This window comes from Heteronotia binoei, chromosome 15 (assembly GCF_032191835.1).
Source record: "Heteronotia binoei isolate CCM8104 ecotype False Entrance Well chromosome 15, APGP_CSIRO_Hbin_v1, whole genome shotgun sequence".
NCBI classification, from domain to species: domain Eukaryota; kingdom Metazoa; phylum Chordata; class Lepidosauria; order Squamata; family Gekkonidae; genus Heteronotia; species Heteronotia binoei.
In genome coordinates, this window is record NC_083237.1 from 46,101,487 (window position 1) to 46,118,391 (window position 16,905).

The 16,905-nt window shown below is 48.1% G+C and overlaps 1 protein-coding gene across 1 annotated transcript in view; it reads right to left on the reverse strand.

Moving 5' to 3' along the window:
• LOC132584010 (G protein-activated inward rectifier potassium channel 1-like) overlaps positions 1-16,756 on the reverse strand; it is a 42,214-nt gene extending 25,458 nt beyond the window's left edge. The window contains exon 1 of the mRNA XM_060255778.1: positions 16,057-16,756. Within this exon, the coding sequence (XP_060111761.1) occupies positions 16,057-16,707 (651 nt within the window). The 5' untranslated portion in view covers positions 16,708-16,756. The remainder of the gene's footprint in view (positions 1-16,056) is intronic.
• Between the last annotated feature and the right edge of the window lie 149 nt (positions 16,757-16,905).

The window sequence follows — 16,905 nt, forward strand, 5'->3', positions numbered from 1 at the left end:
GGAAAGCGACTTGTGACACTGTAAGATTTTGAAAGCAAGAGATTAACAGAGGTGGTTTGCCATTGCCTGCCTTCATGTCACAGCCCTGGTGGTATTCCCTAGAGGTCTCTCATCCAAACACTGGCCAGGGCTGACCCTGCTTAGCTTCTGAGATCTGATGAGCTGAAGGCTAGCCTGGGCTATATGACTATTGGAACCTTTTATTAAAAGCAAATGAAAAAGCATTGATTCCCTGTGTGTGTTGATAATCTGCTAAATACTGATGTAGTCAGCTGGGGTCTCAGATGTTGTAGACAGGCGTGATGGGGAAATGACATTTCAGATGTTTCTTGGCTCTAAGAACTTTCTACAGACAGAAAGTCAGCAGAGTAGTTTCTCTTACATGCTCAGGGAAATGCTGATTGCCACTTTAGGGTCAGGCAGCAATTTTTCTCCAGGCCAGTCTGGCCAGGGATCCTGAAGGGTTTTTGTCATCTTCTAGGCATGGAGCAGGGGTCACTGTGTGTGTGTAGGGAGGGGATGTATTTCTGAATTTCCTACATTGTTACAGGGGGTTGGACTAGATGACCCTGGAGGTCCCTTCCAACTCTGATTCTAGGGCAGGGATGTCAAACTCATTTGTTATGAGGACCGGATCTGACATAAATGAGACCTTGTTGGGCCGGGCCATACGTGTACCTATTTAAGATTAGATAGCGGAGACATAAACTTTATAAAGGACACAGACAAACACAATTATAGATTTTTTTTTTAAAAAAAACGTAAAACATGTTTAAAACATTTGCACTCATTGGTCTTAAAGGTGCTTTCTTTGTATTTCTCCCATGGGATCCAGGGAACTGGGCAAAAGGAAGCTCTGGCTCTTTCCTTCTTTTCCCAGGGGACCAGGAGGGAAAGGAGCCTCAGCCAATAGAAGGAAGAGAGACTTGGCTCAGTAGCTCTGCTGCGCGATTATGATAGTCTGGCAAAGCAGGCTCTCTCTCCCTCCCCCTTCCTCACCAAGGAAGGAACGTCAATCAATGGAGAAAATAGAGGGTTTGCTCTGTAGCTCCTGTGTGATTGAGCAAGCCTTAAAAAGCAAGCTGTTACACAGAAGGAAGCAAGAGAGAGGGAGAAAGAAGCCAGTTGCTGGGGAGCTTGATAGGAGCCCCCCCCCGGGGCCTGATTTGGCCCCTGGGCCAGATGTTTCACATCCCTGTTCTAGGGGCTATTCTTCCTGATCTGATAGCAGGAAATCCTTCACGCAAGTCAGTTTCGGCGGGCAGCCCATGTGGATCTGCAGTAAAACTTAGATTCGAGTTGATGGATGAAACCCTGTGGAGGCCCCTAGGCAGTCAAAATCTCGGGGCCACCCTTGCAAATTATCTTCTGATATGTTTTTAATTTTTATCAAACAACAATTTTAATAAACCAATTTTATTACACAAAACAAAAATTAACAACCAGGGAAAACCAGGAGGGAAAGCCAGCCGTGCCCCCCTAAAAGCATGGGGGCCCATAGGCTGGTCCCTACTTGACCTATTTGTTAATCCAGCCCTGGTCACACCTTAGAAGCCAACCAAGAGTTTCAGGATGTAAGCTTTGGAGACTCAAAGCTCCCTTTCCTTGGGCAGGTGTAGAAATGGAGATTTCATTTGATCTAGAACAGGGGTGGCCAACGGTAGCGCTCTAGAAGTTTTTTGCCTACAACTCCCATCAGCCCCAGCCAGCATGGCCAATGGCTGGGGCTGATGGGAGTTGTAGGCAAAAAACATCTGGAGAGCTACCGTTGGCCACCCCTGATCTAGAAGGTGGGAGCAGGGATGTTAATATAAAGGTTGCTACTAAAAGATGCCAAGGTACCACGCATCGCTTTGACTCCCTGGGCAGCTCCTAGAAACTCTTGTCCGTCTCTAGGTGCTGTTGGACCCGAAGGAAAAGCTGTTCACCTAAGAAGCAGCAGTATGCCAAAGAGGTATGGTTCCCACCCACTGGCTTTGCATTCCCCTGCACGGGACGGGGCGGGAGAGCTCAGCGCCTTGTGCAAACTTATTGGGGGAAAAGTGTTCCAGGCAAAAGCGCGCAGACGCCTGGCGCGCGGGGGGGGGGGGGGGTCCTCCGAAGGGGAGGGAAGCTGCAGGCGCCGGCTGCGTGATAAGCCTTATCTCCCCGCATAGCTCGGTAGAGAAAAGCGGTCGTGGCTTCGGCTTTGCTAATCAGGTGTGGGAGAGAAGCGGCGAGGCGAGGCTGGGTGGCTGCAGAGTTGGGGGGTGCACGTGGGAGCACACAACGTGTCCTGTCCTTACATGGACACACTGGGGAGCAGGGCGACTCAGGAGGGAAGCGAAGCTGTTCTGCAAAGAGAGGAAGGAGGAGGCCGAGGCAGCCGTGGGATTATTTTTGTTCTGCGCCTCGGTGGGGGCCGTCTAAAACACGTGCTAAGCGCCGTTGCTTCCGGGGCGCGACCATAAGTGGTCTCTGGCCCCCTTGAGTGAAGACTGGAACCATCTCCCAGGCTAGTCCTCGTTTCTGGTTGGCTTTTCAAATGCGGTGAGTGGCAGGGGCTGCTGTTCCAGGTTTGGGGCCTTCCCCTTCGATCTGTAGAATTAAAGATCCCCAAGGCTGCCCCAGAGAGCCTACGCTAGCCAGCTCTTCAAAGTTAAACAGGGTCGGCCCTGGCTAGTACTTGGATGGGAGACCACTAAGTAATACCAGGGTCGCCAAACAGAGGCAGGCGATGACCAACCACCTCTGTCTCTTGCCTTGAAACCCCTCCCAGGTTGCCAGAAGTCAGCTGTGACTGATGGCCAAATCAAAGCAAAACAAACAAACAAAACCCAAGAGGGCCAAGTCCATAACTTTCCCAGGCCTCTCTTTAGGATTGCCCTTGCCAGGTCTGTATTGAAAATACCTGGAGACCTTGGGGGTGGAGCCAGGAGAGGGTGGGGTATGGGAAGGGGAGGGCCCTCAGCAGGGTACAATGCCCTAGAGTCTACCCTTCAAAGCAGCCATTTTCTCTATAAAAGCTAACCTCTGCCAGCTGGAGATCAGTTGTAAAAGTGGGAAATCGCCAGTCCTCACCTGGAGGCTGGCAACCCTGCCTCTCTTTAAACTGGAGGCGTGCAGGGACTAGAGATAAACAACTGCTGGAAATGATGTCGTCATGACAAAAAAAAACCCTGGTGTTTTTTGATGTTTAAAAAATAGCAGTTGGGGAAAAAAATTAAAAGCATATGCTATAATTAGCAAAATAAACCTTATTTCTTTGCTTCGATGCTATAAATACATCATCTGTAACTTAATTAGTATATAAAATCGAGACATTTGTGACATTTAAAAGTAAAAATGCTTGTCTACAAATAAAATTGCAAAGGTGCCCAGCATTGGAGACAGCTGCAGTCTGCTTCGCCCTGTGTGACCTTAGCGCATAAATCTTAGTTTTTAGATTATCTGTAAGGTATGACAAAATAAAATGTTGGAAATAGAAAATAAAGATATGTAGGAAACAAATGAGCTATTTGGGCAGAAACACTCTCATGAACTCACACAGTAGTTCTAATGGCACGTTTGAAGAATCAGTTAAACTTTATAACACTGAGTAATTATTATCATACTCATTACAGCATATTAATTGTGGACAAAATTAATCACGTTTGGAAGCGTCACTAGAGACCAAGACCAAGATAACTCTTACTGTGTAATTCACCATTACTATATATGGCTATGAATGCCAGACAGTAAAGAAAGATGACAGGAAGAAAACGGATTCGTTTGAAATGTGATGTTCGAAGAGAATTTTAAGGGCACTACAGATCGCTAAAGCACACATAAATAAGTGGGTTCTAGATCAACACTGAATTATCTCTAAAGGTCAAATGACTAAACTGAGTCTATCATACTTTGGTCACATTATGACAAAACAAGTGTCACTGGAAAAGACAATAATCCTAAGAAAAGTCAAAGGAAGCTGGAAAAGAGGAAGACCCAACATGAGATGGATTGGCTCAGCAAAGGAAGCCACAGCCCTCAGTTTGCAAGACCTGAGCAAGGCTGTCAACGACAGCACATTTTGGAGGTCCATAAAATGGATAAAAGGAAGTACTTCTTCACCCAAAGGGTGATTAGGAATTCACTGCTACAGGAGGTGGCGGTAGCTACAAGCATAGATGGCTTTAAGAGAGGACTGGATAAACATATGGAGTGGAGGTCCATCAGTGGCTATTAGCCACAGAACTCTCTGTCTGGGGCACTGATGCTAAGTATTCTTGGTGCTTGGGGGGAGCAACAGTGGGTGGGCTTCTAGTGTCCTGGCCCCACTAGTGGACCTCTTGATGACACATGGATTTTTTTTGCCACTGTCTGACAGTGTTGGACTGGATGGGCCATTGGCCTGATCCAACATAGCTTCTCTTATGTTCTTAATTCACAGGGTTGCCATAAATCAAGAGTTACTTGATTGCACCAAGCATGCACATGTGCTTGAAAATATGTTGGCTGCAGTATACACAGGAATTATAACTCCTTAACCTTGTATGCTCTTGGTAACACAACATGGTGACGATATGTATCAGGAGGACATGGTCCTGTTACATTTGGTTGGTGTGCCTTTGTGGTTCATAGATATGTCTTTTATGTTTTTGCCAAGAGAACTTTTCCTGTGTGTATCTCAGTGCATGGCAGATTACCACAGAATAAATAAACACACTTTACAGCAGAGAAATGTGTTATGGGGGGTGCTGTTCATGCTGTGATTCTAAGTGTGAGAATAAAGGTTGTCAATGAAGTACATTTGGGTCCGACTGAGGGGATGATGCCAGGGGTTATCCTTTTCCCCTGACATAATTCAGTATAGCTTCCTTGCTAACCCCAGATTGCTCTGTTTAAAATCCTGGCTCAGGGCAAGATAGTTTTCCTCGCCCTCATATTTCAGCCTCATGACAGTCCTGTGAGGCAGGCTAGGGTGTGTGAGAGAGTGTAACTGCTCTGGGTCCCCAGTGAACTTCACCACTGAGTGAGGATTCAAACTCAGGCCCACCATTCCAACTAGTGTATCGTACTGCCTCTCAAACAGGCACAGGCCTTTTTTTGTAGCAGGAACTCCTTTGCATATTAGGCCACACACCCCTGATGTAGCCAATTCTCCAAGAGCTTGGAAAAGAAAGGAAAGGTCCCCTGTGCAAGCACCAGTCATTTCCGACTCTGGGGTGACATTGCTCTCACAACATTTTCACGGCAGACTTTTTACAGGGTGATCCCCAGCGAAATCTGGGTTTTCAGGTAGCCGGCTCAAGGTTGACTCAGCCTTCCATCCTTCTGAGGTCGGTAAAATGAGTACTCAGCTTGCTGGGGGGAAAGTGTAAATGACTGGGGAAGGCAATGGCAAACCACCCCGTAAAAAGTCTGCCGGGAAAACGTTGTGAAAGCAACATCACCCCAGAGTCGGAAATGACTGGTGCTCACTCAGGACCTTTCCTTTCTTGCCTTCCCCAGTCATTTACACTTCCCCCCCCAGCAAGCTGGGTACTCATTTTACCAACCTCGGAAGGATGGAAGGCTGAGTCAACTTCAAGTTGGCTACCTGAAAACCCAGCTTCCGCTGGGAATCGAACTCAGGTCATGAGCAGAGCTTAGGACTGCAGTACTGCGGCTTTAACACTCTGCGCCATGGGGCTCTTTCCAAGAGCTTACAGGGCTCTTAGTACAGGGCCTACTGTAAGCTCCAGGAGATTGGCTATGTCAGGAGGGTACCGAAAAAAGCCCTGACACAGGCATGCTGGTTACTTGTAGAGGGGGGCATAGCAGTCTGCACATAGCAGTCTGCCCCTTCTTTTATTAGTATTCCCCATGTACCTCGCATGGGGCCGAAATCATCTCTGTGTGGGAAAGCAAAGGAAGGTCAACTCAGTGATTGTAAATTATCCTTGTACCATCAGTGGTGGATTCAGAAATTGGATTTAAAATTAAATTTCTGTTTTATCTGCACCCTGACTTGGATGGTCGGTGCTTGCCAGGTCTTGTCAGATCTTGGAAGTCTTAGCAGGGTCAGCCTTGGTTAGTTCTTGGAGGGGAGACTTCCAAGGAATTCCAGGGTTGCTATGCAGAGGCAGGCAATGGCAAACCATCTCTGAATGCCTTTGGCCTTGAAAAGCCTATGGGATGGTCATAAGTTGGCTGCTTATGAGAGCCAGTTCGGTGTAGTGGTGAAGTGCGCGAACTCTCATCTGGGAGAACTGGGTTTGATTCCCCACTCCTCCACTTGCACCTGCTGGAATGGCCTTGGGTCAGCCATAGCTCTGGCAGAGGTTGTCCTGGAAAGGGCAGCTTCTGAGCCTCTCAGCCCCATCCACCTCACAGGGTGTCTGTTGTGGGGAAAGAAGATAAAGGAAATTGTGAGCCACTCTGAGACTGATTCAGAGAGAAGGACGGGGTATAAATCTACGGTTTTCTTCTGTGATGATGGCACTTCCACTACCATCAGTTATCTCCCAGCATCTGAAGGAAGTGTGCATGCCCACAAAAGCGTATACCTGGAATAAATCTTTGTGAGTCTTAAAAGTTGCCACTGGGCTCAAACTTTGTTCTGCTACTTCAGATCAACATAGCTACCAGAATCTTATCTGCAGTCAGAGAAGAAGAATTGGATTTATACCCTGCCCTTCATTCAGAGCAGCTTACAATCTCCTTTCCCTCTCTGCAACAGACACCCTGTGAGGTAGGTGGGGCTGAGAGAGCTCTGAGAGAACTGCTCTTGAGAGAACAGCACTAAGAGAACTCTGACTGGCCCAAGTTCACCCAGCTGGCTGCATGTGAAGGAATAGGGAATCAAACTTGGTTCTTCCAGGTTACACTCCACGCTCTTAACCATTATGCCAAGTGTGCTCTCTAGAAGAGCTGTATGTCATTTTAGGTGACATGGGTGCAAATTTGGTCCAAGCTCTAGCAGAACTGAGAGGTGAAAGGGGCTGCAGAGTGCCACCTCAGGCTACCAGACACCTTCATACCCAAAACAAACATAAGTGACCTGCCTGGATTCATGGAGCTCTAAGATGACCCCAGAATTCTGGGTGTTCTTCCCCTTCACAGCAGCCCTGAAGGCAGCTGAGCTACACTCTACGCTGGGCCCTCGTGATTCCCAAAATGACACAGAAGACAGGGCACAGATTGTCAAGTTTTCTTTCCTAATACAGAAGCTAGAAACCTGACATAAACAAAAACCCAGAAGAGGTTGCCAAATCCAGGCTGCAGCCAACTGCAGCAGTTCTGTCACCGCAAGCCAAGGCGCACTGCCTGTTTTATGACCTTCGAGGAAGGCCCTCAGAGGTGCCCCGGGGAAGGCAAGCAGTGTGACCCCCACGTGCCTTTCCACCAGTGTGATCTGACAAAAGTCAGAGCTCAGCAGTCCAGCCGGGGTTTGCCTTTGATAGTCAAAGCACTCGGGTTGGATCCGGGCCCATGTCGGAGAACGGCTTGTTCTGCGGATACAGGAACTTGCGAAGACACGGCAGAGAGAGGCAGGCGACAGCTTGCGGCGCTTCCTACTCTGTGGCTGGGGCTACAGCAGGGGGAGAGTTCTTGCCAAAAGGAACCAGGGATGGCTGGCCACCCATTCCACCCCCCCAAATGTGAACCCCCTCCCAGAAAGAATGCACCTCTGAATCAGCAGAAGCAGATCTGCGTGGTGTAGCCATTACAGTGTTGGGCTTGAGCTTGAGAGACCTGGGATCCCTCACTTTGCTATGGAGGCTCACTCGGGGATGACGTAGGCCAGTTCCTCCCTTTCTCTCTCCCTCTTTCTCTCTCTCAGCCTAACCTACCTCACAGGGCTGTTGTGAGGATAAAAATGGAGGATTTTTTTTTTAGTTTGTGTGTGTGCGTGCGCGTGCTTGTGTGCCTGGAAGTCATGGTGTTTTCTGGTGACCCCTAGTGGGGCTAGGGTGTTTTCAAAGATATGCCTTGATGTTGGCCTGCCTCGGCCTCCCAGTCCTGGTATTCCTCAGAGGTCTCGCATCCAAGTACTTGCCAGGGTTGGCCCTGCTTAGCTTCCAATATCTGAGATCGGGCTTGCTTGGAGGATGATGTCATAGGTTGCTCTACATCCCCTCTGGGGGCAAAAGCAGGGAATTGATATGTTAATAAAACCAGCTTTGGATTCGGTATAGCTGGATAGATGCTGCAGAGAATTGCTCATGCTGGAGGCAGCTCGAAAGAAAGAGACCGGGTTGTCAAGTCCAATCATTTCCTTGGCGGTTTTCTTGAGAAGGGACACTGCGATGAACAAGTACTCCTGCGAGTACTTTGAATGGTCTGAACAGAAGCATTAGAAGAGCAACGGCGGGTTCATCATATAGCCTTTCCCCAAAACTTGGGGGTGAATTTCAATCTTCTGTGCATCCAGCCTACTCGCTTTTAACAGATGTACAGTACATGAGAGGCTTCATTCCTGATGGGTCTGTCGCCGAGTTTAATAAACAGGAAAAATCGCTCCTATAAAGGATGTTGAGATGAGTGAGCGTGAATGGAGACTGCCAGCGTATAGGCGGCTCAGGGAAAAATATGCAGTTCTTCCGGTTTATACCCTGGCCTTCCTCCAAAAAGCTCAGGGGTGGTGTACACAATGGGGATTATTTGACATTTTTACTTACAGCCGACCTGTGAGCTCAACTAGGCTGAGAGAGAGAGAGAGAGAGAGGGTGTTTAACTGGCTCAAAGTCACCCTAGCGAGCTTCACTGAAGCAGCTGGTGATTCAAACCGAGGGCTGCTTCTGCGTGGAAACTGTGGTTCTCCGCAGAGGTCTCACAGCCGCAGCAAATGCCTCTGCAATGGAGCAGCCCCATGGTCTTTTGCTCTGCTGAACTGCCCCCCTGCACCATTGGAGAGCTGTTAGGGGCCAATGATTGCTGTAGTAATACCAGGGGTGGTTTTGTAGAAAAATAGGTGGCAGAGCTCATTACCATAACTCATTAGCATATGCTGCCCCTCCCCAGCCAAAAGCAACCCAGTGCAAGAAAGGAGAGCCCCAGGCGAGTGAGGCCTGCTTAGGCTGGCTAGAGATTCAGCCAGCCCAAGCAGGCCTTGCTCGCCTGGGGCTCTCCTGGGCCAACCCCAGTGTTCCCTCTAAGAACAAGAAGAAGAATTGCAGAGTTATACCCCGCCCTTCTCCCTGAATCAGAGACTCAGAGCGGCTTACAATCTCCCATGTGTTCTCCCCCCACTACTCCCCCTGTGAGGTGGGTGCGACTGAGAGGGCTCTCACAGCAGCTGCCCTTTCCAGGACAAGTCCTGCAATAGCTATGGCTGACCCAAGGCCATTCCAGCAGGTGCAAGTGGAGGGAATCAAACCCAGTTCTCCCAGATAAGAGTCCGCACACTTAACCACTACACCAAACTGGCTCTCAGTTTGAGTTAGTGTGAGTTAGCTCACAGATTTTTAGCCTCCATCTCAGAGTTTTTTGTCTTAGCTCAAGAAGGATGACCCCAGAGCACACTAATTTATGCAGTAGCTCACAAAGGAGAATTTTTGCTCACAAGATTCTGCAGCTTAGAGGGCACATTGACCACCCTCCCCCCAGTCAAAAGGCCAGAAAGCCACCCGCCGCCCAAAATCACATGAGAAATGGAGAGAAGGTGGTGTGGGGCTTCTCCAAGGGTTAATGAGGGCTGTTGGGGGGATGGCAAAGCCCCTGGTGGCTGGCTGCCCGCCCACTCTCCTCATCCAGGGATTGTTATGCAGCTGCACCTACTATTCAATGGACAAGGTAGGTAAATGGGGAGGAAAAGGGGGAACCATCAGAAAGGTTCAGGAGCTGTGCTTCTGTGAGCTCCTTGCTGAATCTGAGGCCTGAGTAATACAAAGTTACAGCGGTTCCCCAACCCCATCATGTCCCAGCCAACTTATGGCGACTCCTCATGGGGTTTTCAAGGCAAGGATATTCAGAAGTGGTTTTGCCATTTACCTCTGCATAGCAGCTCTGGCCTCCCACCCAGATATTAACCAGCTTAACTTCCGATATTTGGCGAGATTAGGCTAGCCTGGGCTATCCATTTTTTTACCATTTTAAAAAAAATATCTCTGACAGTATGTGGGGGGGGGCAGGTGGAGGAGCAGTGGAGGGAGAGACAGCAGTCCCGGGTGAAACTGAGGTGAAGAAAATGGCAGCGACATTGGCTGGACCTGCAAAAATGTGCATTCTCTTATCCGCATGGTGTGCAAATGTGCTTGGGCTGCCATCTTTCCCAAGCCCTGTCGTCTAACTAGGGGTGTCAAACATAAGGTCCAGGGGCCAGAACTGGCCCATCCAGGGCTCTTATGCGGCCTGTGATCAACAGGAGCAAGGGAGGGAACAGAAGACTTCTTGGGGAGGGAGTGGGTGGAGCCACTCCAGTTCTGGTTTCAGCACGGTGGAACAACTTCGCTGGCAACAGTCAAACAGTGTGGGAACATCTGCCTACCCAGAGCTGCATTTGTTGGCAATTCAGTCTGCCCATGTGGATTTTCTTCTATACCCCCTTCCAGCCCATGGAGTTTTGCAGTGAGGACATGCCAACGTGGAGCTTCCAAGCTGTTCTTTATACAGGTTATATCTCTGGCATTACATTTTATGGCATGCATGGCCCGTCCTGACAAAGTGACACGTCATGTCCAGCCCTTGTAACAAATGAGTTCGACACCCCTGCTCTAACCACATACTTTAACCGCACTGACTTTATTTGTTGAGGATCTCAGAAGGCCCATAATAGCTTGCAAAGGACAAATCCTTAAGAAAAACAGAAAGAGCTCCAAGATGTATAAAATGATGTGTAATATACAGATATACTAAAACTGCCTGATCTATAAAATGATAGAAAAGAGAACTTTGCACATCCATTAAAATGCCTTTTTTTCACATCTGAAAGATTCGAACTGTCTTTTCTACACAGAGAATCCTACTGCAATGTTATTTCTTAGGGTGAAAGAAGATTTGAGAGTCCAGATTTTAAAAATTTAAAATGGGAAAGCTGTGAAAGAATGGGGGAGATGTCCCCGACCCAGAATGTCCTGGTTAGTAGAGTCATGATAGATCATCATCATAGATATTTCAGAGGCACTGTTATATTCATTTATGTAAAGGCGAAGGTTCTGGGCTTCGTTCCGTATTTATTGGTTGCAGCAAAAATATGACAGGCAGGATGCTGGAAAGATTCCAGAATCCCCAAGGAGCAAAATTCCTTAGAATCTGAGGTATTGGAAAAGATTGTGGGCTATATTAACCAGCTAGTATTTTTACTGATGAGTTCATTCCAATTAGCACTGGTTGATTTTCCGGAAAGAAAGATTCTTGCTTTTGTAAAGCTCTTGTGAATGTGGAAAGAAGCCTTTTGGATTATTTTAAGAAGGCAACAAACCGTCACAGTCCTGATAGAGCAGCAATCAGCAATATGTCTCCTCTTCTCTCTGCAACACATCATGATATAGAAATGGCTTCGAAAATGGACCCCAATCTCCTGTGGGGTGCTCAAAAAGTTCCAAAGGAGATGGAGCTTAAGAACAGGAGAAGTCTTCTGATGGATTAGCTCCAAAGCCCCCAGGGCCAGGGAACAGCTGGGTACCCTCTTGGGGAAATTTGCAAGGAGGGCAATTGAAAACCAGTGGCCGCTGCAGCATCTGTCAGCATCGATGAATTTTATGAAAGAGCTATGGTTCACCCAAAGCAGAGAAAAACTGGATAACCATATGGATCTTGCTTTTCAAGCTTCCTGCTTCTCAGTGAGAGCAAGCATGATCTGGTGTAAAGGTAGTCCCCTGTGCAAGCACCAGTTGTTTCCGACTCTGGGGTGACGTTGCTTTCACAACGTTTTCACGGCAGACTTTTTATGGGGTGGTTTGCCATTGCCTTCCCCAGTCATCTACACTTCCCCCCCAGCAAGCTGGGTACTCATTTTACCGACCTTGGAAGGATGAAAGGCTATGTCAACCTCGAGCTGGCTACCTGAACCCAGCTTCTGCTGGGATCAAACTCAGGTCATTAGCAGAGTTTAGGACTGCAGTACTGCAGCTTTACCACTCTGCGACATGGGGCTCATAATCTGGTCTACTTGGAAGTAAATCCAACAGGGCTTACAACCAGTAAATCGTTCCTAGAATCTCAGCCTATATTCTTTCTTCATATCCTTCTTTCCCAGTTTAACTTCAGCCGGGACGTACTTTGCCTAGTCCTGGGGAAAATCTATTTTTCATGACCCGGGCCGTAAGAAAGAATGAGACAGATCAGGACGCTTTAAAGCAGGGGTGTCGAATTCATTTGTTATGAGGACCGGATCTGACATAAATGAGAACTTGTCAGGCCGAGCCATGTCAGGCTGGGCTATGTGTGTACCTAGTTAAGATTAGGTAGCAGAGATATAAACTTTATAAAGTAAAGAAAAAAATTAAAAACTTAAAACATGCTTTAAATATTAGCAATGGTCTTAAAGGTGCTTTCTTTATCTCATGTGATCTAGGGAACTGGGCAAAGGAAGCTCTGGCTCTTTCCTTCCTTCCCCAGGGGGCCAGAAGGGGGAGGAGCCTCAGCCAATAGAAGGAAGAGAGGCTTGACTCAGTAGCTCTGCTGTGCGATTGAGAGAGCCTGACAAAGCAAGCTCTGCTTCCCCTGTTCCTCCCCAAGGGAGGAGCCTCAACCAACGGAGAAAATAGAGACTTTGCTCTGTAGCCCCTGTGCTATTGGGCAAGCCTTGCAAAGCAAGCTGTTATGCAGAAGGAAACAAGAGAGAGGGAGAAGGAAGCAGATGACAGCCAGTTGCTCAGGGGCCTGATTGGAACCCTCCGAGGGCCTAATTCGGCCCCTGGGTCACATGTTTGACACCCCTGCTTTAAAGCATGTGTTGTGTACTTTCCGCCACCAACTATGGCCAGGATCAGCTGGAAGAAACTGCTTCCGATGTCTTTGGAAATGACTAGCGAGCTCTTGTGTTTTTATTTTTCCTGACTGGCTGTTCACTGGACTATTGTTTGTCCTTGCTACTTTGCAGAGATTGTATCCAGAGGGAACTGCTGTGCACAGCTGCGGGTGACATTTTTCCCAACCAAACAGATGGCCAGCGATGTCAGCTCTGAGAGTCTAAACCATGGGCTGAGGAGGAGGAGAAAGGCCCACCTGACCATCCGCCCCAACAACTGGAAGCAAAAATCAATAGTATCGATTCAAAGTACACTGTGGCGCAGGATGCAAGCAGTATGGGTGCCTCTGTAGCCAAACTGGCCAGAGCAAACTAGGAGATTGCTTAGGGCGCCAGCCTTCAGGGGGCACCAAATTGGGCACTCCCATGTGCCTCAGTGATGTTATCAGTGTGAGGTGTGTGTGCCAGAAGTTAGCCTTGCCTAGGGTGTCAGACAGCATAGGGCCAGCTCTGAAACTTGCTTGCTTTATGTGTGTGTGTGTGTGTGTGTGTGCGCGCGCGCTGTATTTCCAGGTGGGGCTTCTAAGAAATGACTGGAGAAATCACTCCTTTTGTCAGAACCAACAGAGATGTCTGCAACGTTTCTCAAGAAACCTTCGGCGTCTTCGAACCAACCAAACAGGATTCTCGGGGCTCCTTCAAGAGTAATGTGTTTTTTATTGCATCTGCAATGAGTCATTCTTTGCATCAAGACAAAGTGAGGCTCTAGTGTTCTTCTGGAATGAAGTTTTGTTAGTCTTGAAGGGGCCACCATACGGCAGTCTATTTTTTGCTGCGACGGAGAAATGCAACTATCCTGCTGGAATTCTTCAGTGCCCGCTACGAACTGTGAATGGTTATAATCTAACTTGCGTTGGAGCTGTTACCGTGAAGTTCATCTGGCTCCCTGAAGCTAATCCTTCGAATGTCTTCCTGAAGCTAGCCCTGCCCTATTTGTCAAATCTGGCTGTGCCCGCAGTCATAACAACTACAAGAGAGAAATTAGAAGGGTTGAAGCCAAACTAGATATTGGGTTGAAGATCTACAACTGGATCTTGCTGGTGTGTGTTTTCCCCCTTAAACAGTTACATGGGACCCCAATTCAGATCTCAGCCTCAGCACTTGGGGAGAACAGAAGGGGTTTAACCCTTCAACTCCTGCATAGATTCACTAGAGCTCTTCCCCACTCTGTTGCCAGCAGTGGAAAAGAAACAAGATCCGGCCTTTTCTCACTCCCCTCCCCCGGGCTAATAACAGCCTGGGAAGAGTTGTAATAGGAGAAAATGCAAAGAGTTAACCCCTTTTTTTTTTCTTGAGCCCCAGCATCAATCTAAATCACAGCCCTATTAAATGGAAATGCCAGCATGGTGTAGTGGTTAAGAGGGTTGTACTAGTAATCTGGAGGAGCAGTGCTTGTTTTGGCAGCACATATAATAAATTAGTATCTGGAGGACCCAGATTCGAATCCCCACTCGTGACGTGGAAGCTCCCCTAGTGACCTTGGGCCAGTCACTCTTCTCTGACTAACCCAGCTCATAGGGCCGTTGCGATGATAACGTGGAATAGAGGAGAATGATGTGCACTCTTTTGGGTTCCCATCAGAGAGAAAAGCGAGGTATAAATTAATTTTTTTAAAGAAAATTCTGGCCTTTAAATTTGGTCTCAAAAAGAACCTCTCATTCTTTAAACAGAATAGTAAAGAGTCCAGTAGCACCTTTAAGACTAACAAATGTTATTGTAGCATAAGCTTTCGAGAAACACAGGTCTCTTCAGATGCACAGAGAGCTGTGTTTCTCAAAAACTTATGCTACAATAACATTTGTTAGTCTTAAAGGTGCTACTGGACTCTTTACTATTCTGCAGCAACAGACTAGCACGGCTAACTCCTCTGGATCTTTAAACAAAAATATTACAAACTGGAACACCCCTTTTAAAAACTCTGTTGGGGGAATCTATGCTCAAGCTGAGACATCCGCTGCTCTGTCTCTGACGTGGCTCTGAGGTGTTGGCTGAGGATATTCAGTGGTGATGGGAAGGTCTCTGCTTAAGCCTAAAGCCGCACATTCTTCATCAGATTAGGCCATGCGCATGTGCTTTTGCATAAGCATAAATGAGTCTGAGCAGATGGGTGAGAAATCCTCAAATTCTAGTTTATTACCTTCTAACAAATCAAATAAAATAGCAATAGGGAACGGTTTGTAAAGGGGGTAAAACTTGCACTGCGGGGGTCACGAAAAGGGGGGAGGGGTGGAGAAAATGTAATGTATGGGTATTAATCTTTAATAACCAATGATTATATGAAAATTACAATACATTACATTATAATAAATTGTTTTAAAACAGAAATCCTCAAATTCTAATTCATGAGTGCTTGCAGACATTTTAGGGAGGAAGTATTTAGCCAGCTGCTACTTAAGACCACCCGATGAGGCAGCAGTGGTTCACACCGTGAGCCTGTATGTGTTCCCCTGGAAATAACTCTCAATGAAATCTCATGGTAGTGGCTGCCAAGTGAACGTGAAAGGGATGGTTTACTTAATTTTTAAAATATCTAATGTTCAAAGCAAAGGCTGGAAATCTACACGCATGTATAGTACAATTCAGATGCAGTGAACAACTCAGCCACAAGCTCCCACTTTGACTGAGCCGTGGCGCAGTGGTAGAGCATCTGCTTGGTATGCAGAAGGTCCCAGGTTCAATCCCCAGTATCTCCAGTTAAAAGCACCAGATGAAAAACCTCCGCCTGAGACTCAGGAGAGCCGCAGCCAGTCAGAGTTAGGCAACAGTGACCTTGATGGACTGAAGATCTATTGTACAAAGCAGATTCATGTGCACATGCTGATTTACTTTGGAATCTCTACTCTCTCTCTCTCTGCATGGTGCCTGCTATAAGCATCAGTTATACAGCAGCCTTAATTTGCAGAATGCTTTGTAATTCTTATGACTCTTGTCCTCTCTATAACCCCATGCATGATTCAGATCTTGAATTTCCCATTTTATAGATAGGGGAATTGAGACCGTCGGGCCTCAGACTGGGGCTCAAGGCAGAGACAGGACAAGAATCCAAGTTAGCCACTTCCAACTCCCAGCAAACAGGTACAGCATCCATGCCCATCACTGTGAACAGGAGAGCACCTTTCCCCTATGGGGACCTTCTCACTCACCTTGATAAGTTTGCAGCGGATCTGGGCCGAGACCATATGGCTGTTCCGCAAGTTGCCCACCCGGAACATGAGGCAGAGCTTTCCGTCCCGCTGCGAGATGACAGCAGCCCGGCTAAACATGAGGGTCTCGGCGCGTTTCTTGGGTTGGGACATCTTGATGAACATGCATCCGATCAGGAAGGCATCCACCACGGATCCCAGCAGCGACTGGAAGAGAAACAGGACAATGCCCTCTGGGCATCGCTCTGTGATGTAGCGGTGCCCGTACCCGATGGTGGCTTCTGTCTCGATGAAGAAGAGGAACGCCGACGGGAAGTTGTAGACGTTGGCAACACAAGGGCCGTGTCCCGGATCCGGGCCACGGTGCATGTCCAGGTCGCCACGCAGATAAGCGATCCCCCACCACATGGAGGCCATGACCAACCAAGCCACGGTGTAGGTCAACAAGAAGATAAGGAGGTTCCAGCGCCACTTGAGGTCCACCAGGGTGGTGAAGAGGTCGGAGATGTAGCGGCTGTTCTCGCTGCCCAGATTGCCGTGCTGGACATTGCAGCGTCCGTTCTTATCCACAAAGCGCTGCCGCTTCCGGCGGGTGGAGGTGCCCACCACCGCCTGGTAGTCGTCCCCGAATTTCCTTCGCACCACGGACATCCTGGAGGGGAAGCCCTCGCCGGGTGGGCCAGGTAGCTTCTCGTAGATGCCGAAGAACAGAGCCTGGATCGGACAGCGGAGGCGAAGCGAGCGGTCTTGTGGAGACAATTGTTGTCGTCCACTGGTGGGGTTCACGACACTTGGCCCGCTAACGCATGGCAAGAGGTCGGTAACGTGCAGGCGAGAGGGTGGCTTCTC